The 21,975-nt window shown below is 36.8% G+C and overlaps 1 protein-coding gene across 2 annotated transcripts in view; it reads right to left on the bottom strand.

Moving 5' to 3' along the window:
• Nucleotides 1–5,076, bottom strand: part of SLC9A9 (solute carrier family 9 member A9) — a 174,994-nt gene extending 169,918 nt beyond the window's left edge. For both annotated transcript variants that reach the window (XM_065748030.1, XM_065748031.1), the window contains exon 1: nt 4,769–5,076. In XM_065748030.1, the coding sequence (XP_065604102.1) occupies nt 4,769–4,943 (175 nt within the window). In that variant the 5' untranslated portion in view covers nt 4,944–5,076. The remainder of the gene's footprint in view (nt 1–4,768) is intronic.
• Between the last annotated feature and the right edge of the window lie 16,899 nt (nt 5,077–21,975).

Genomic DNA, 21,975 nt, shown 5'->3' on the forward strand with positions numbered 1-21,975 from the left:
TTGCATATTTTTCGTGTTATGCACTTATGCTTGTTTAGTGTGGTCTCTTTCAATGAAACAGGATCTTGATGTGCAGCAGAAAACGCCAGGGCTTTCTTCATGTACCCTGAACCAAATTCTGCTTGGCAATTGAAAAGATGAAAATAACTTATTGTCCTCTGTTAAAGAAGTGTAATTTTACAAAACTGCTTGAGGGAAAAATATTTCAAAATATAGTGTCAAATTTAGGCTAGGAGTCAATAGGGACTGTTCTTATTTGTGTCCTGATAAGGCATTATCTTCAGTAACAGACTAAAGCTACCTCTGTGAGAGTTTTCTGGAATGCAAACAGATGCAGATATTGTTGATTATAGTCACACAAGATAACCCTTGTTTAGAAATAAATCAATTGGCAAAAGATGATTGTTTTATATATATGACAACAGTATTTGTTAAAGAAATGATCAATACTGATTGAGAATTACAACTGCCATTCAAGTCAGCCTTTGGATTTTCTTCTACAGCTTTAGTTCTGACCCTCAGATGAAGTTCAGATTTGGATAATACACTCAGCCATAAAACAATGAAACGATAACGAAAGCACAGGGAAACTGGGAATCATCAATAGCATACACATATTAGGGAAATTATATTACAGCACGTTCTAACTATTGATTATCTCAGGGCATCAATGGGGCTTTGAGGTCCTTTTAGCTTTCAAGTGCATTATACACCGCTTTAGATTTGAACAAACTGTAACTGGGATCTCTAATGATGGGTTGCTTCAGACTGTTTTCAAATTCGCTATGGAAGGTTTGGACAAAGCCAATTGCTATAGCACCACAGCATGCTGCAGGGATCGGTTAGGGTGGTGGGATAGTATTGTCCCTTCAGTAATAAACGTGCTAAAGGCCCTAGATAAAAAACCCTGGTGAATTAAAAATCTGGGAAGAGCATATTTAATATTTTAGTAGGGTTATGGTTTATGGAATGCACTTTCTTCTTTAAATTATTACATAATAATCTCTTTAATGATAACATTCAGGAGTCCAGATTATATTCAAATATAAATAATTCATTATTAAGTAGATGGATAATGGATTCTTCTTTCTGCTACTCCACCTTCCAAATTGAAATTGTGCTTTTGTAACATATGTTCTAAAACATCCCTTATTGTTTATTTAAAGAAAAAAAGCTTTTGGAAAATACCATGGTAACCATTTTCAATGTATTTTCCATGAAAAAAAGCCAATTTCTAAGATCTGAGCCATGTTTCAACTTTAATGTAATTTTTCCATCTGCTTATTCTGTCAGCAGAATAAAATCCTTAATCATACAGAAGAGTGTTGGAGGGGATTTTCTAAGTCACCCATACCAAATTCTTGAGCTAAACAAGATTTGTTTATTTTTCCCAGGACTTTGCTGTCTGGTCAGCTTTCCTTTAAATGAGGCTATTTAGGGAACCTTCAGAAGAGCCTAATGCTTTACCAATATTCCCACTGCACACCTGTCAGGAGTTCAGCTATGATGGGTGGCAGTGTTAGGCCTCCAATTTCAGCCTTCCTATCCCTTCCAAACTTCATGGAGTAGCTCAGAATTCTCACCATGGAACCATTTCTTTCTATTGAGTGCTGTAAATGACAGTGTTCTTATATTTGTTTTCCTTTCACTCTGGCAAATCAGTTCTATAGAACACAGCTTTAAAAGCAGGTGTGCCTTTCATCAGCCTCACCTTTGTCTTGTATTCCTTAGTGTGAGAATTATTCAAATTGAGAATGCTTCTTAACTAGAGTTAATGAGACTAGCAGATAACGTCAACATATTGATGGAATGATGGTTTGTTTTGTTTTTGATAGTGTTTGGTAAAGGTTGGAGACTGGCAACCAGAATTAACAGTACTTTAACCTGCTAATCACACATAACTGGTAGCATCTGCACCTCAGCTCTGATACCTAAATTCTGAGGTGCATGAGAACTTTGGCTGCTTACAGTCTATTTTTTTCATTCATCGTGCTCTGGATGATTCCATTTTAAAATAGAGGGCTGTGAATTATATGTTCTATGGGAAATTTTGCAACAGACCTCATTTATGATTTAGCAACCTAGAGGAAATTCAGCCCTGCATGAACTGACCATTAGGGTTTAGAAATAGCCATTCACAATTTATTTTGAAGCTTCAATTGGTTTTGTGTGTGCACCCTCAATGTGTCTGAGAAAGTGCTTACTCTAGAGCTTATCTTCTAAATATGTTAATTTTGCTCTTTCCTTTCAGGGTAGCACAACAGTACTCTTTCATATTCACCTGCCTCCTTGATATACAGAAACCTGAAAGTAAGTTGTCAAAAAATGCTATAGTATACAGAGAAACCTGTTCCCCAAGATCCCAGAGAACAGAGTGGTGAACAAAAAGCAGTAAGTCTGTGTTCCTTGTTTTTTGCAAGTAACAGACCTTTCTATTGGGTGCTGAAACAAAACAACTTGAGAGCATAAGCAACTAAAAGCTAAACACCCTGAAATATCTGCTTATATATCTACAGGTAAATGCTATTTGAACAAGAAAAAATCATGTATGAGCTTAAACTAAAAGTGTTCTTTTCTGTTTTTTGGTAAATACAGAAAGGTTATGGATGTAAATAGGGTTATATTTAGTGTAGCAACATTGATTTGATTAATACATCAATTATTTTCAATTTTTAATGTTTCTAAATGGACTATTTTCAAGTACGGTATTTTCTTGTTGTTGTTCAGCCTAAAGATACATTTACCTAGGAAGTTTATGAAGGGGGAAAAATTTATGTATACTTTAAATAGAACACTCTATCAGTATGTTCTTAGTGCCTAATCTGTGTCTGTTCAGCATTTTGCAGTAAATTCAAAACTTCCTGTGTTTGTATTTCTGTTCTTTCTTCCTGATTTTCCTTGTATTTCACTTCCCCATGCCATCCATTGCTATATATCTGATGGCATGCTGCCTTGATAAGGAATGCAGACCCATCCATCATACTGTAGGACACAGTCTGCAAAAAAGTGGCAATATTCTATCACTTGAAGGAAAACTGTTGGCTTCTTTTGCTGCCATTCATATATCTAGTAAATAGCTCAATGGACTACAGTAAAGCAAACTGCAGGGCAGATGTATTATAATAATACTGAACAGACCTAAAAATAACTATTCTGATAATGAAGACACACAAATTGTGTAGGAGAAAATCAGTTGCAGCAAAGTCACTCAGGCTTAGCTGCACTGTGAGTGAAGACAGGATTTACCTGTCAGTACTTGCTGCTATGAGGATTTCCTGAACTGATTTTTTCCTGAAGTTGCTGTCAGCTTGTCTGACACTATCATTACCTCAGAAATTCAAGTTTCTTTTCATGATCACAATTTCATAATACTGAAAATACCCAAACTCATATTCAAAATTTGGAAGAATAGAAAGAGCGTGATCAACTTTCTAGATCCTATCAATGGACATTTTTCAGTGTTTAAAGGTCACCATAAATAATGCAAGTCTAAATAGCTTATTTGCAACCATGAGGATCATTTCGTTGGTTCATGACTGTTTTAATAATTCAAAAACTCTGTCCTGCTGGAGCACTGATCTCTTCGCTGATCAAAAGAATATTGAGAGCTGGTATCTTCATGACATGTAGAAAGTGTTCTAGGCAGGCAGCAAAATGGAGCTAGAGCAGATGGCAAAGCAGAAGAAGATAGAACTCTAAATCCCAATTTATTTGTCTAATGTAGTTCCTCACATTTCATATCTGCTATGGTAAGTATGCTTTTTTATCAGTTTCCAGCAGATATCATCAGGAAACTTCACAATAACAGAGAAAGCTATTATAGAAGTTACCCATGCAATTGTAACAATACTAGTTTACAAGTTGACTAGTTTGCTTAGTTACTAGTTTAGTTAAGAAAATTGGTTTTGGTATTACACTGCTGAAGTATCTATAATGTGCAAAGAATGAGTCAATCGAAATAGTCCTGGATTAAGATGAGCAGTGACAGAGCTGTAGATTTATATCTTTTTCTTCCATTTTGAGAATTATACACAGGCTGCACGTGTGTCTTACGGTTACAGAATAGAAAATCACACATGAGAAAATGAAATGGTATCAGGAGAGAATGGCAAGAAAAACCCTTATACACATAAGTCTATACAACTTGTGAGTAATTCTTGTTGGTGGGAAATGCAAAAGATTCTACATGAAAGTGATGCATGGTATTGCAAAAACAGCATAAAAGAAGATTAGAACTGGACAGGCAAACTGAAATTACAGTACAATGTCAGCATTCAGAGATGACTCAAGAGGCATTCTTCATAGTCTGCTTTTCTAAGGCACTGTGAGGAAAAAAAAATGTCTCAAAGTGATTTAAACTTCATTTAGATAACATGAGTAGATTCACAAAGCTCTTTAATCTAAAACTTTGTTACACAAAACAAGTGTGTGGAATATGCATGTTAAATCATTTATTTGACTGTGGGTGTTTGTATTTTTAGAAATAATAAATTCTGACTCATGGAGTGTCCTTCAGTGGCAGTCTGCCTGTACAGGAACATAACCTGCCCCATCTTGAGGTTATTCAGCCCATGGTATTCACTCAACAAGTCAACCTGTAGCTACTTCACAAGAGATTATATTACATTCTTATTTTACTGCACATTTAAGGGGCTGATGGCACTTCATTCAGTGCATTTTCTGAGCTTTGTCAGCACTTGAGATCAAGTGCACAGTTATAAATATGCAACTAGTCCCATGTTAAAATGGCACTTGAATTTATACTCACCATAAACCATAGCTCCTCCAGTTTCATGCAGAAAGCGGAATCGGTGGTTTTTAAACAACCAAATTGTTAATATTGTGAGAATGAGCAGAAAGTTGAAGACTAGCAGCTCCACAGCTCCCTCGTGATAAAACTGATCTTCATCTTTCAGCAATGCATATTTCTTTAACTTCTCCATTTCATTCCCTTTATGAAGAACACATGCAATATAAAACAATGGAAAAAAAATCACAGAAGAAGGAAGGTGTTATCACCTTCAGTATAGAAAAGTCCAGACACTGTAGCAATTCACAGCAAGCACATCTGCTTGATTTGCAGCCTCACGGTAAAGTGCCCCAGCTCAGAATTCAGCTGGATTCTAGTTACAGCTTCCTGTTTCTGTCTTAAAGCTGCCCTGTCTCATTTTTAATGCTACAGTTGCATCACTGGACTGTACTAGCTCCAGCTGTAAATGCACAAATCATCTGCAAGGCTCAGGCTCTGCCAATGTCTCAGATTTTGTTGTAAAATCTAGTCTGCATTCGTAAGTTCATAAGTTTTCATTCTGTAACACAATCTGAAACTTATGAACTGTAGTTGTTAATAGTTTTAGATGGAAAAACTGACATTAAGAGAGTGACACTACTTCACTACTCCTTAGAAGTCTTAACAAGATCTTTTCCCTGCTTTTAAGTGTAAGCAACGTAGAAAATGGTGTTTCATTTTTTTTTTTTTTTCAAGAAAATCATGGAAAGCTTTGGGTTGAAAGGGACCTTTAAGATCATCTAGTTCCAACCCCCTGCTATAGGAAGGGACACCTCCCACCAGACTAGGCTGCTCAAAGCCACATCCAGCCTGGCCTTGAATGCCTCTGGGGAGAGGGTATCCATGACCTCTCTGGGCAACTTGTGCCAGTGTCTCAGCACTCTTACAGTAAATAAATTCTTCATAATATCTAGTCTAAATTTACCCTCTTCAAAGCTGTTTCCCCTCATCCTTGTTGCTACGTGCTCTTAGAAAAAATCCCTCCTCAGCTTTCCTGTAGGCCCCCTTCAGGTAATGGAAGGCTGCTATACAGTCCTTTTAGGAGCCTTCTCTTTTCCAGGCTGAAGAGCCCCCTCACTCTCAGCCTGTCCCCTCAGGGGAGGTTCTTCAGCCCTCTGATCATCTTTGTGGAACTCAGAGGGCTGGAGCACCTCCCCTACTGGGAACAGTGCACAAGAATGTAAAGGTTTAGGCCCTGAACTCACCTTGATCCTATAGGATCTCCTTATAAGTAGACAGAGGGGTCTGGGAAAACAAAGGTAATTAAAAAAACCCCGAACTTATCAAACTGAGTAAAAGCAGTAGATTTTCCTCTATGTCATCTCTGCTGTCCACATGTACTCATTTGCTCATTGCTCAGACCAAAAAAAACCAAAAGAAATTGTCTTACTATTAATAGTTAATCTTCATGGAAGATTGCTTTCCTGGACTAAAGATGCAGTACTGTTCTGTACAGGAGAGAACTAAAAAAGCTCTCTTCTTCAATCTATCAAGAAAAAAATGATTCTGCTTCTCAGTACAGGAAATAATCTTTTCCTCACTACTCTTTTTCACAATCTTGCTGAATTTGTTTTTTAAAAAGACACTGGGCAAAGACATAGAGTATCCAAATCAAACATTGATCAAATACTTGAAATAAATGCCTAGATGTCTACGCTCTTGGTAATTTCAGGGCTGTAGCTCATAACAGAATGACTATTTCTAAGGAGGCACTATTGCTTCAGTCTGAAGCATTTTATAATCACTTTCACTCAGCAAATAATTTGGTTTCCTACTAAGCTACTTTCATAGTATTTTATGTATTTAGATTCTCTTTCACTTCATGCAAAGAAAAGTAGTCTCCTTACAGTTCTTTTTCACAGTGTCATGCAAGACCACGTAATGGCTGGAGCTCTGGGACATCTCCAATGAGATCCTGCAGCACAGCCTCTCTGGTCCCCAAGTTAGTGCTTTATTACTACACAGCACAGAAGTGCTTCCTGGTGTTCAGAGCAAACATCCTGTGTGATTCTGTACCCAGTGCCTCTCTTCCTGGCACTGGGCACCACTGAACAGAGCCTGGTTTCTTTTTAATGAATGTTTTGGGTTTTTTTCATCAGTTATCTGGTGTATTTTTATTTTTAACTATTTATCACTGATTTTGCTCTGCAGCTACAGTGTCATCTCTCTCACTTATATTTCTCTTATCTTTTCTTTTGTAATTTTACCTAATGATTTGCAGATTTCATTAGTATGAAGTCAAACCTGTATTTCTGCATACTGTTCACATCACAACAGAAAACCAGTAGTAATCATAGGAATGAAAGGCTTATTGCATAGGAGCAAAGGAAGAAGACTTTAGCATGTATAAACAACTGGAATTCTGTATTTCCCAGCAGTTTGTGTTGTCTCTTTGAATATGATATATCTCAGAACATACTGATTATCCTCAGAAAAATATTAAGAGTTATGCTGGCTATCACAAATGCAGTGCAAATTGGCAGGCAATACATTAGTGGACCAAAATTAGTATTTTGTTTAGTATTTGGTTTAGTATTAGTTTCCTCTGCTTTGATTCCCAATAAATAATTTTACCTAGAGCTTCTAAGTGTTTGTTTGTATGGAAAAATATTATTAAAAAAAAAACCAGACCTCGTTCAGGAAGAATTTTCTAAAAGTAGATATCCTACTGAAAGTAATTAAACCATGCAGGAGTTAATCACTTGTGTTTCTCTGTGTGTGAAACTGTTGTAGAAAGAACCAAAGGGTCATCAGAAGGAATCACGCTGAAGGTGCTGGACTCCTTTAATGTAAGAAAAGACGTCTGTGTCAAGAAAAGCTTTACTACAATAGCACCATTGTCCTTAGGAAGGAGGGTTCAGATACCAGCAGTCTTGCTTCAGAATCACAAATCTTTGCCCTCCTTGGGAAAATGTAATGGTTCTTTAATATTATTATTATTATTAATTTGTTCTTTTGTTTCTACTGAGCAAAATACCCACAAGCTTGTTCCAAGATTTACTCTTTTATTAAGCTGAAGGTTTCTGAAGGGTGACTTCTAACTAAAGGAAGGCTTTTACACATGTCCCAGCTGAAACCGGGACACTTACTGAATAGGATTTGGGCTTATCAAGTTAATTTAAAGACAAAGCAAATGTTTTCTTTACTGATAATTAAAGGAAGTAAGTTTCCTTAACTTCAACACAACTGTACTGATAAAAAGATGCTTATACTTTGAGAGCTTATTGCTCTAATGGGTGAGGGATAATTCCTGTATTTTAAACAGAAGTAGCTGTACTGAAGAGGTCCAGACAGTGAAAAGAAATATAGTAAAGGAAGAATCAGTATGACCTCAGTGTTCGAAGTGAGGTCTCATTTGGAAACTTGCTGACAGTGTGAACAGATGATCTGTTTGATTTTTTTTCTGTGCCAGCTGTTGCCATGTGTTTGTATGTAACCACACTTTCAGTAGCATCCGGCTCCCTCACAACTTTTCCTCCTAACTGGATAACTTCTCTCCAAGTTTTACTTTGTTTCCTGGTCAAATAGAACAATCATATTGTGAGGCATTTACGTTCTAGTAGCATGATAGCATGTAGCATGATAAATCAAGAGGGAAAGGAACTGGATAAACTAAAAAGTTATATTTTGGTTTTCTGAACAAGTTACCGAGTAAAGGAAGGAAGTCTTCATAGGGAATATATTTAGAACATTGATTTACAGGCCAAAGACAGAGGTAAGATAAAATTTCTGTTGTAACTTAGTATGTCAGGCAATTTTAATAATATCATGCTCTTAATACAAATAATATTGTCTTAATCTCTTGACATTTTTTGTGAAGGAGTAAGACTCGTTTATTTTCTATTTCCACCTGATGAAGTGTCCTTTGTGTATTTGACAGAACAATTATAATTCTCTCCCTTAGTTTTGCATCTGTAGGAGTCTGGTCTTAAGAAAAACTATAAAGCTATGGAGATTGACTAGAAAGTGAGAGGAGTCTTGTGAATCAGTAAAGACAGCCTCCTCTTGGAAAATATAGTCAATACAATTTAAATTTAAAATATTATAATTAAAAAAAATATAGAGAGAGTGATTGCAGTTGATGGGAACTGTAACCAGAGACAATGCTTTAGTAACGCTGGCTGTTATGCAAGCATGTGTAAAGCACAGCTAAAAGTAAAAAGAAACTGAATACAGTATGATCTCTACATATATGTAAATAGAACACTAAGCAAAATCAGCTCTGAAACTGAGAGATCAACCACGATGCCAGTGCCCTCATAACGAACGTGTCACAGCTTTCTTGCCTAAAATCCCCAGACAGACTGGAACAGGATTAGTGGGATCACAACTGGTTATCCTTCTCTAATCCATTCCAGTCAGGAGATCTGCCTTTCTATCTCCTGCTCTGATACATGACTGCCAATGAGGTCCCGTGGGCTAAGGCCACTTAAGGCCACTAAGCCCACAGTAGTGAGCTAAGTGCCAGTTTACAACCACCAGTTATCTGTGTGTTTCAAAATCCATTCTTCTGCTGCTTAGGAGAGTTTTTGTATTAAATCAGTTCATTTGCTGGCTTTTATTGATCCTGTCTGCATTTTTTTCTGAGGTCAAACTCTGTTTTTACTCTTGCTTATTTGGTCTGGATGATAAGTTATCTACATGGGTCGTGTAGTCTTTAGAGACTGAAATAATAGTCCACATAATCTATATATCTAGTACATTACAACTATTGCTCTTCGCTGAAAAATAGCTTTGAAAATGATTTCTGCTTGCTAGAATACATCTTCCTATCCAGAAGTCAGAGTTGTTTATTTCTCTCTTTGCTTTGTAGTCTGTTTTATTGACTAATCAAAACACAATACTTACCATGATGAATATAGATTGAGTTGAATAGAATTTGAGTTTCAGTCTCCCAAGAGGGTTGTGATATTTCTGGTTATACGTCACTGTCTCCAGTCATTATATCAACCCAGGAAAATCTTCTCTCCCTTTTCAGCACCAATAAATTCAGTATACACTGTGATATAACATAATAATGAACTGGTCAACACAGTGAAATAATCATACACAAACCAACCTTTACAGACCAATATCAAAAAAAAGCTGATATGCTCATGTGCATTTTTTTATGAGAAGAATTATTAAGGATTTCTGAGAAAATAACACTACTGATATACAGGCTTTAATCCTAATTGAGAAATGTCAGGATCATGAAGTTCCAAGTTTATTCTCATGGGTTTAATGCTAATGTCCATTTTTTAGCTTGAACTGCTGCTGTGAGGGTTTCTGCTTTACTTGTATTTCATTAAATCATATAACAATCTAGATAGCAAGATATAACTTAAGGATTCCAATGGTAAAGATAGCCCGTTCCACCAACCTGAGATTCCCCTTAACAGCAGCCCGACCTTTCAAGCATATGGACTGCTTCCCCCCTATTTAGTTTGTCCACAAACTTAAGGGCAGTGAATTTCATCTCATCATCCAAGGAAGTCATAGAACAGTAGTAGTTCCAATATCAGTCCATGGGTGACATCAATAGTAATTCTTTGCTACTGTGATTATATTCTATAATTCTATTCCAATTGATAAGATTGGACTTTGTACTGCTGATCACAATTCTAAGCCTGATGGTCTGGACAGTTTTCCATCTACCTTATCAAATCCACTTCTCCAGTTCATATCTCACCAATTTGTACACTGTATTTCCACTGGAGACCATAACCCAAGTCTTACAAAATCGACTGCTCTCCCCTTATCCACAAAAAACAAACATCTCAGGTGATCATCATCAGGTGATCCAGTTGTTTAGGCATGATGAAGCCTTGATAAAGCTATGCTGGCTGTTCCCCATCATCTCCTTTGTGTGCTTGGAAATAGCTCCAAGGGGAGTTTATTCTATAACTTTCACAGACAGGCTGACCATCTTTGTTATCTAGACTCTCCTGTTGAAGACTGGAATTACATTGCCTTTTTTCAGACATCAGGAATCTTCATCTTTCAAAGCTGAAAGCCAGAGGCTTCACAATGATAGCACAGAGCTTTCACAGCACCTTTGAGCATGACCCATACAGAACTAGGGCCTTGGGCATATCAAAATGGTTCAAGTCTATTTCCCGTTCCATCACGTAACGCTTCAGTCCCACGGGCTCTGCTGCTATGCTGGGAGGTGTGAAGGCAGATTTTACCAGTAAAAACAGGCCAGAAGTTTGTTCAGTATTTTGACCTTTTTCATGTGCTTTGTCCCACTGAGCAGTGGGTCTACATTTGCAATACCAAATTTTGCTGCCAACGTGCTCATAGAAGTCTTTTTATTTTTTATTTTTAAATAATATCCATAGCAAGTTTCAACTCCAACTGTTTCAGCTTTCCTGAGTGTTTTTTTGCTTTGAAGATCAACCAGCTCTCTCCTGGCCTGGCCTGTTGGTCTTAGTAATAATGTCTCCTTCCATAAAAACAGTGAGTTCATGAATGTCACACGACTGATTAAATTGTGTTGTGAAAACAGCAACAACAGAAATGCAGCAAAATTCATACTTCCACATGCCTGCAAGTATCCTGACTGTGGTAAGCAGTTACATCTTAAAAACCAAACCACAGTGCTGCCTGACAAAGTATATTGCTGTGGTGCTTTTCACTTTTCCTAAATATTCATTCTGAAATATGAAATTTTGAGGCTTTCTTCAGATAAAAGTTATAGTACAGTGTGCTGTAGCAAAATGTTACCAAGAGAGAAAAACACCCAATGTAGTTGGCTAATACAGTACAAAGGACTATTCTTTATCATGAATTGAATTTGAAAGTATATTCCACTAGAGGGATCTCTTCACTCATAAAAAGAAAACCTGACTTCTAGCAGTACTAAATCTTTTGTCAATTCTGCAGGTTAAGGGAGGATTTTGGTGTAAGTTAAGAAATGTATTGTGGTGCATCATTATACTCAATTAGACATTGTGTGGATATAATTAATATAATTTATTTGTGACTTCATTGTCAGAGCATACATTCTGGTCCCCTGTCCAAGTTTTTGTCTGGGGTAGTGTTAATTTTTGTCAGAGTTGCTGTTATGGTACTGTGTTCTGCATTTATGATGAGAATTATGTTGATAACATGCTGATGTTTCAGTTGCTGTTGAGCCGTGTTCACACGAGGTTACAGGTTTCTCAGATTCTTGTGCTGCCCTGCCAGCAAGGAGAACTGAGGTTTGCACAAGAAAGGGAAGGGAAACAACCAGGACAGCTGACCCACACTAGCTAAAGCAATATTACATAGCTATGGTGTCAGACTGAGAAATAAAACTTGGGGGGAGTAGGCCAGGGAGAGGGAAGGGCTGATGTTGTTCGAAGATTGCTTGGGCATCACTCAGGGAGTGGAGAGCAATTGCATCACTTATGTTGTACAGACTATATTATTACTATTTCATTATAATTTTTCCTCGTTTTGTGTCCTATAAAGCTACCTTTATCTCAACATATGAGCTTTACTTTTTTTCCAATTCTCTCTTTCCCCATCCCACCTTTGGCAGGAGGAATGAGCAGTGGCTCTGTTGCTTAGCTGCCTCCCAGGTTACACCAGAACATCCAGCTGAATTATTTTTGTCCACTGAGCAAAAAAAGATTGCATACATCTTGCTTAAATAAAAAGTCCCATCTGAATTCCCGTCTCCCTGACATTAGCAGGACTCACTTGAGGCTACAATGGTTATTTTGCAGTTTCTGCCCGTATCACTGAAGCTTTTTCCTATTTTTAGGTGGGGATTTTTTTTTTTTATATAAGATGGCCTTTCTTGTGTGGAGGTAACCCTGACATCTTCCTACTTGACTAAAAACATATTTTACTAAAATAGACCGTTGATGAGCAATGCTGTTTACATCTCTGCCAGTATCCAAACAGCAGCTGTTCCTTTTTTCACTTGAGAACTTTTAAAAAACTTGTAATTAAGACACACTATGAACATTTAACCATTGTTTCTTTAGAATAACAGCAGCACTTCAAGAACACCAGTTGCATTCAGTAACTGAATAAAATTGGACTATGTTTATAAAGAGAAGTGCATAACAATTGAAGGTAGGTGCTTTTGAAAATCTCAGTGGGCTTAAACTGCTTTTGTACACAAGGCTTAGCTCTTCTCTCCTGTAGTTAGCAATCCATGTTAAGAGAAAGATGTCCAAAATATAACTAATTTACAACTGGACATATCTACTAGGAATGCTCCATTTTTTTTCCCTTATCCAAGGGAAGGCCTGAACTGCTTCCTCCCTAATGTCAAATATAACCTTTGTCTGTGCTCTGTCTTCCATTTCCCTACAGGTTCCAGACAATCATTGCTCCTCACTGTGAGCTGTGTTTTAGCCTTCTGTTGCTTTTGGTTCCAACCTTCTCCTCAGACCTCTATTTTTTTTTTTCAACTGACAGTTTTCAAACATTTTTCTCTTGTTCTCTGCAAACTCTGGTTGCTATAGTGACACCTGATGATTACAGAGACAGTGACTACCTTTGTTAGAGCCTCAGTTGCTATAGCAATGACTGTTGGCTATGGGTTCAATGAAATCTACTACATGGTTCATGCCCTTTCACACAGCAATACAGCTTGTAAAAGCTTCTTTTAATTGTTTTCCTCAGTAATGAGATTGTGAGCCAAATTCTGTTCTAATTGAAGTCAGTGGGAGTTTTGCCATTAACTTCAGTGAGACCACAGTTTGTTTCTGAGCTCCCATGTGTGTAAATAACAAAGGGAATCGACTTCCTGCAAAGGGATAAATGTGCTTTGGTTTCACTCTATTAGAAGCATCTGAACACCATACATCTTGATAACTCTTACATCACGTGTTTTTCTTCAAGGAGAAATATTCACCTATTGCTGCTTCATGGAAATAGTGACAAGAAAGTACACTTTTTCAAGGAAACATGCTCACGTCACAGAAGGGGTATCCCTCATGAAAAGGACGATAAATGCAGACTGTTACTTCTTTGTAGTCTCCCTGAATTTTTTTTTCATGCGATGAGAATGACCACTGAAGAATGTCTAAAAGCCAGCTCTGCCACTGAGCTACTTTTGCTTAAGGTATCCTTAAGTTGTGGGAATGAAATTCAAGTACAAGTTGAGTTTGGAAAATGATATACCTCATATGTCATTGCGCTTAACATTTGCTTTGTAGGCTGTACCAAAATGACTATGACTGTTGTAGTCACTGGTTCCTTTACCTGGTGGCCTTTTCAGGAACTCATTATTATTCTCCTATTTATCCACTGCTTCTATGAAGCTATGGGAAGATCAGCTCTGACTGTATCACTGAAGAACAGAAGTTCTTCCAGTAGAAACCCTCCATAAGGTCTAAGTTATAGGCAAGATTATGAAATCCCTGATTTCCATATGCTCAGAATAAAATCTCCAACATGCCAACTTCGATTAATAGCTTATGCAAAACTAAATGAACAAATCCATAACACTGGGTTTTGGAGGATGTCTTTTCACAAACTTCTACCACAAACCTTGTGTTTGGGTTCAGTCACAGAGTAATGACTATAGAATGCACATGTATGAAATGACAACAAATGTCTTTTTAGTATGAATGCTCATTTTAAGCAGTCAGGAATACATGAAAAAATCATGGAAGTGGCAATTATTTCAGTTATTGATCCCTTTCCATAAATCAAGGCCAAAATGATTATACTGGAGTATTTAATTTGGTAAGGCAAAAAAAGGGGGAAAAAAAAAAGAAAAAAAAGGAGGAAAAAAAGTGTGTTGAACTTGATTTACATACAGTTGCTGCTTGCTTGATCTCATCTAGAGATCACAGCTTGAGTTCTTCCATGAAAAATGTTCTCTCCACCATGTCTGACAGTCTAAACCTGGCAACACTCTACCTGCTGAGTACAACCCTCCAGGCATACAGAAGATAGAAGGATAGGTCCTCAGCAGGTCTTTTTTATTGTTTGTTTATTTTTTGTAGCAGCAAAACCAAGATTTCTGTGCATCCACACATTCTGTAACTCCAAACTAAAATTAATCAAACTGCTTTTGGAAGATAACAAAATCTGCAGCTTCCTGGCCAGCTGGATTTTATTGGATTTGGAGATAAACAGTAGTAAGCAGTAGTAAGTATTCAGCTTTCTTCCTGCTATTGCTTCAAGGACTATAGAAAAATAGAGTTTGAGTGTGATTCTTCATACACTCCGCATGAAAAAAAAAAAAAAAAGGAGGTGCTTTTTGGGGTGTTAAATGGAGTAAATTACTTCATGGAGCATATTTGTCAGGTTGAGTCTATGCTCAAGCCTAACTGTTTTCTTTGTGATTCTGACAGCGAAGTGCAGACTGTTTTGTTTGAGTCTGCTTTTGCATATAGCATTTGTTGAAGGATACATTATGAGTGGGCAAGAAGCCAGTTATTGGACCTGAAAGAAAATATTTTTTTATGTCTAAAGATGGCAGCAGAAAATAGTGAGAATATGCTAATATTCTGGTAGTACAAAGGGTTGCATGTTCCCAGTGAAAACTCCCAAGTCTCCTAAATCCTCCATGTAAATTGATTTCTTGGAAATTCATAAATTGCATCTCACCTGAGAGCTAATTTTTTTAGCAAATAAGTTGGCAAAAAAGTTTTAATACATTATTTAAAGTTACTGAATTCAGCATAGCTCCAAAATGGATAACTGCCTCTCTCTCTCTCTCTCTCTCTCTCTCTCTATATATATATATATATATATATGTATATATATATATGTATTTACGTAGATTTTCATATCATTCTCAGCAGGTATGTGACATTTAAGAAATTATAAAAAAAACTTTGGTAAGAATATGTGTTAAATTGAGTTGCTGTCACAGTAGGCAAACAGAGCAATATTTGCATGCCAAATGGGAACTGGCTTAATTTTGGTGTCCATCTTAACATTTTTAAAATTCTGACTGAAACTATTATTTTGGAAAATAGTGTGACATTTGATGTTGAAAGTAGTACCCATTTGAGTCAATTTCTTTCACTAATTTAACATTTTAACACATTGCTACATTGGAATGATTAGCACTTGAAAGATGCTATCCTTGGAATTGTGAGAGAGCAAAATAGTCCTAAGTACTCATCCAAAGATTATTGTTATTCTGCAACAGCATGGCTTTTTCTTTCTGTGAAATCTAAATCCAATGCAGGCACATTTGTTTTGCAGATCATAAAGGTGATAATGCCATACAAAGAAGCAATTCGCTGCTTGCAACTTGTGTTTTTCCAGTCTGCCCTGACTTATTACAAAAATCAATCCTGTTTCAGACTTTTACATATTTATTTAGATAATTTAGGCCTCTATTTCAGTAAATAGTACCTCAGTGATTAAACAGAGAATATGCTTTGTCCTGAGGAAGAACTGCAATTACTTTAAATTGTTCGAATCTCTTCATGTAAGTGAGATAATATTTCAAAAGTATTCTAAATAATGGATTTGGTATCCAACATTCCTATCAGTGAGAGACTGTTACTAGCAATAGCATTTGTAAGCTTTTGCTACAAAGCTAATAGAAGACAGAACGGTATTATTTAAAGGAGGAAAAGAGTTGCATTTTCTTACATAAAAGTAAAAAATGTTTTTGTAAACAGTAACTCTTTTTTTTCCTCTCACTTTTTATATGATCTACTCAGGATGTGTAAAAAGAAAAAAAAAACAAAAAAAAACAACAACCTTAAAAACAGAGCATTAAAAACAACTAAAAATGCATAGTCAAAGAGACTTTAAAAAATGTAAGAAGGCTTCTGAAATGAAGCAACACTGAACACCTCATGTATATTTCAATTTCACTGTTCTTGAGATGTTAGACAGCGCGTTGCAGCTAGCTCATGGCAGTGTCTGCCATATAAACCTGGTAATTAGTTCCATCCCTCCCTCATGTAGAGGCAGTTTTCAGCAGGACAGACATTCTGTCTGGTAAGAAAACTCACAGAGAAAGGCAAATTCAGCTAAAATACAGAATTGACGAAAAACTCTGAGTTCCCAGCGCTGAAACAGGAGCTGAGGTGGAATTTGGAGGAGATAGCATAAGTCAAATCCATGGACCATATAAACTGAGAGAAAATACTGTCTGAAATCTCGTGGGTGATTTGAAGTCACTTCTCAAGACTTCCTCTCAGGTTTTTTTTTTTTTTTCCTCTTTAGACCTACCCTGACTAGCTCAAGGGCTACAATGCTTTCTTCAGAGACTGAATTTTTTGGCAAGACAAACTCACAGAGTGAAAACTGATAATCAAAAAATGTAGTTATACAATCAATGAAGTCTGATTCTTGTAAAGCAGAAATCTGAGAGACAAGAATGCCCTCCTTCACTTTGCAACACAAATGTGTGCTATCATTTCTCACATGTTAGGAGGCTTAATTTACTTGTATTTCTGAAGGAATTTGAGATCTTTGAATAGTTACTATACAAGTGTTCAGCAGTACTATTATGAATGAAAAGCTGCTACTATCTATAGATAAGATGCATATCTTCCTTCTGCTCTGCCTTACATTTCAATTTCTGCCACATAAGAGTAATATATCTTTGTTCTCAATGTGCTAAAGTATGGAATAGACCTCCAATGGGCCTCCATTTTTTTAATTTCACAATGCATTGGGGTTTCCATTGAAGAATGGCATTTCTGTAACTGCAAAATTACAGAAAGCTGAGATCTTGCCAGTAGGGCTGCCTATGTAAGGATTACAGTGGGATACTGAGAAATATCTGTTCAGATATGGTGCATGTCACTTCTGCAAAACTGTGACATATGTTTGGAATCTTCTGAGTAATTAGAAAATCCCATCCTATAATCAATGCTTTAGATGGTGTTTTCTTTTGCTCTGTAAATCTGCAGTAGCAATTGCCTTTGCTTCAGTTTAAGACAGAGTACATAAATCAGATTCACACCAAATAACTTTCTCTAATTTTTCAGAAGTGCTTGTGTACCTCTGCAGTATGGAATTGGTATGAACTCTGCTGAATATTACTATATCATAAATAGGTTGAATCAGAGTACTCTAATGAATAATATACTGAAGACAATAAAATCAACACCATTTAGTGCTACTAAAAAATGTGGAAAAATATGATGGAAAGATTTTCTTAGTGGGTATTCTTCAAGCTCCATTTAGCTTATCTGAATACGTGGTGCTGCTCTTGCTAGAAACCCTGCCGTCTTTGCAGAAACTTGAAAACCTTGATTCAAAGAAAAAAGTGTCATTGAGTAGTTTTACTGTCCTTTCTCTTCTGAAGATATAAGGCAGAATCACACAATTGTAGGGTTTGGAAGGGACCTCTGAGTTTGTTTATAAATGAAAGAGTAATTTTATGCCATTCACCATCTGTGCAGCGTCACAACATTATCCCCCACTCAAGCATCACTCAGAATGCTATGAAGTCAGAATTGCAAAGGTATGCATCTTTGTTCTGTACTGAGATGTACTGATGGTGTTACTTGGAAACACTTGAGCAGCACTATTGTATGATGCTTCATTCTGTTAGTGCATCACTTATTAAAAGTAGGTTCTCTTGAATGTAAGAAAATGATATCACAATTCGGCCCCATAACACTAAAATAAATCATTGGTTATCTAGGGTATTGCTCCATTAAATAGTGATATAACACAATAATTCCATTATTCTTGTTTTAATCCTGCAATGCTTTCAAATGTACTGCAAAGAATGGAAACTACAGTACTAACTTTTCTAGCATGGAAATATAACTGGATCTTTCAGTTTGGGAGCGTGAAACATTCAAATCTGGCAACAGGGATTCTGGCACCTACAGATACATTGCATAAAGCTAACTATGCTACTCAAAATTGACAGGGCTTACACTTATGCTATCACTAAATCTGCAAAAGCAGAGTAGGCAAACAGCATTTGTAAGGTTGCTTTGTGCCAGTTTGCACACCGTGACAGAAAAATCTATTTGAGTCCTTGAGTTCATGCATTGTAACCAGCAGATTGTCAGCTGGAGAAAAGTACAGAAAGTATGTAATTTAACTGACCTTGCCTCTGAGGAAATTGATACAGAACAGAGGATGAAAATATTGATGCTCTGATTTGGGGAGGCCACTTCCTTTTTTCTTCTCTTTCCCATATGAGATGTATCAGCGATTCGTAAGGATTTCTGCAAAAATTGAACTGAGATGTGAATTATTTGTTTAGGAAGTGCCTAAATAGCATATAAAAATGGCACAGCTCAGATTTAAAGACTTTTCTGAAAATGTTAGATAGGAGTACAGTGTAGACTGAATTTTAGCTACTTTAAAAAGCCTTTTAAAGGAGGCCTATGGAACAGAAGCCCCAATTATATATTCCCCCTAGAAAAGTTGTCAGGGTGGAAAACTACTCCGTAATTATTGACTATAATTACTATGAAAACAGTAAGTATTGAAAATACATTTTCTGAAACTGCATTACTGAAAAATCTTTTCATCTGTTGTATATTATGAAACAGTATATAAGGAACTTCGTTGTGTTACCATTTGTGCATTAATTTCTCAGGACACAAAATCATATGAAAGCTGTAGCTTAGCTAATTCTCAACAAATCTAAAACTAAAACTGATAGACTAGATAAATCTAACCCATAAATCAATTTTATTGGACACTGCATGTGTGGCTTTTGAAATGTTAATGTTAAACAATAAAACTGAAAGGAGAGAGATTGTCATTTTTAATGTATATATGCATCAGCAATGGAAAGCAAGCAGCTGCTGTTGTGGATGATGGTTGCCATGGCAATACCTTACCATAGTCACTTAGAGATTCATTTGTTGTAATAATAGTTGCTTTTGTAAAGAAGAATGCAAAAGTTGCCGACAGCATTGATGTAGTTTCCTGATTACAGATTTTCACAATTTACAATAAGATGAACAGTCACCACTGAAGGAACATGATGGAGTAAATTAGAGAGTTGGTGCCTTTTTTTTCCCAGTGATAGAAGAGAATATCCTGAGTTGGAAGGGACCTGTAAGGTTCACTGAGTCCAACTCCTGGCTCCATATAGGAGCCCAGGTACATACCCTTGTCCAACGCATCAGGAATGTTTTTGGCTATGAGAATATTTGTTATATTTAAAATTCTAGATTCTGTTGAAAAGAGCCCTCAGAAAGGTGGCATTGCTGCAATCCCAGCAGCTGACCAGCACATACATCCTACTCAGTGCATGGGGAAACTGATTATCATTAACTCTGCATGAAGCTTCCACAAACACAGCATGCCTGCAGGAGGGACTGCAGCGTGCACAACGTTCAGGTAATCTCTAATTACTGCCAGCCCTCAGGTGCAGTATTCTCTCATTTATAAATGAAATACTACACAGCATATCAGGACCTCCTGTTCCCCAGCAGTCCCCAGGCTCTCTGGATTATGAACTGCTGCCATCAAAACTTTCACACTGATCACCACATGACTTAGAAAAATTCTAGGGAGCTTTACTCAGCGATAATTTCTCAGCTCACAATGTGAACACAGAGCAACCAGAAACCTGGGTGTGCCTATAGCATCTCTCTTGGGATTGCTGCTTCTATGTAAACTATTAGCAGGGAAAAAAAAAAGAACAGGGGAACAGAAAAGTTTGTCTGCTTGGGTAACTAAGCCCTCTCCCCCCAGAGGCAGCAGGCAGGCCCACCTGCTGACCACAGCAGTGATTTCAGTCAGACTTTAGCCAAAGATATAACGCAGCCGGCCCACTGTGCTGCTGCAGCCTTGGCTCTGGGGCTCTTTTCTCACGCACTCCCAATCCCCTGCCCCACCCAGAGGAACGGTTCCTTTCTTGCAGTCTGTGTGATTAATTATAAAAGAATCATTTGAAATCATTAACTTCAGGCTCAGGACAATACTGATCGGCCATTAATTTGGAATCAATGAAATCTATTAATTTTGGTACAGTTCTATCAGGTTCCTTTCTGTAAAAACAGCACAAAAAGGATACTTTTCAGGAGCAAATTTCCATGCCATGAAAGTTCTAATTACTATAAAATAAAACTTCAAATTTATTAATGAATTGTAATATGCGAAGAAAAAGTAATAATAAAAACCACCTGGTGATTTGCGAAGTACTTATACATAGAACTATACAAAATCAATCCATAGGTAAAGGTAGCAACATTTCTGCACTGAAAGAAAAGGTCTTTATGGAAAACTGTTGTGCAAAGTTTGAAGATAAAAACATATAGTAATTCTTTGTGAGATCTTAAGATTCACATGAGGAAAAAAGTTATAAATGGACTTTACACAGTGACTAAAACACTGCAGCCTTCTTGTTACACCATTATAAAGAACAGCCTGCAGGAAATCAAAGTAAAGATAGGTGCTGACTTTTGAGGGAAAAAATAATGCTCATCCTTGATTTATAATTGAAGATGTGGGGAAAGGAGAATTTAAAAATTCTGTTGTTGATTTTGACGTTCAAGCTCAGTGCTGTAATCAGCAAATGTGCATGTCATGGTGATAAAGCAAATTTGCTTGATGTTGATTCAGCAAAACAACTTTTAATGTTATTCAGCTTTTCTAGGCATAATATTTACCAATTAAAAGTAAAAAGAAATTGAGGGAAAAATGCCAAGCTGCTCCAGGCAAAAAATTGAACAGAGCCAGTATTTGTGTTATGTTTCTCTGTGTGCTGTTGTGTTATGTGCACAGACTTCAAGCCATTTAAAAATGTGCTGATTATTTATAGAAAAAGTAACCTTGTTGCTTATTTATCATTTTTGCTTTTACTCTAAGCAGGAATTAAAATTGTATTAAAACACCAGTTTACTGCAGCTGATTCAAGAAGGGTACTCCCTCCCATTTCTCATACAATAGATTAATGTAGAACACCTTTGGGGTAATATTTTTCCAGAACCACGTGCTGAATTCATTTTGTTGTACTGGAAGGAGTACAAAGTAGTAAAATAGTTTTTTATTCTGCTGAAAGGAAAATACAGAACAGAGGTTGTGCTACGTATTCTCAGGCAGCTGTGAACAGCATCCCTTTCCCTTGGTCTCTGAGAGAACTGGAACTGATGGTTGGATGGACAGATGGATTACACAACCTAATCACATATCCAGATTTCTTCCAATGTGTACTTCTTTTCTGACAAGAGATCAAATCTGAAAGATGCCTGAGGATACTGAATATAGATATCTGAAGATATCCTCCAGTGAGGCAAAATACTCAGGAATTTCAGCCACTCCTGTGGTGCGTGCTTCTGAATGACATCTATGCAGTA

Source organism: Cyrtonyx montezumae, unplaced genomic scaffold (genome assembly GCF_038088225.1).
Source record: "Cyrtonyx montezumae isolate F1298 unplaced genomic scaffold, pur_monq_1.0 scaffold_5, whole genome shotgun sequence".
Classification (NCBI taxonomy): Eukaryota; Metazoa; Chordata; class Aves; order Galliformes; family Odontophoridae; genus Cyrtonyx; species Cyrtonyx montezumae.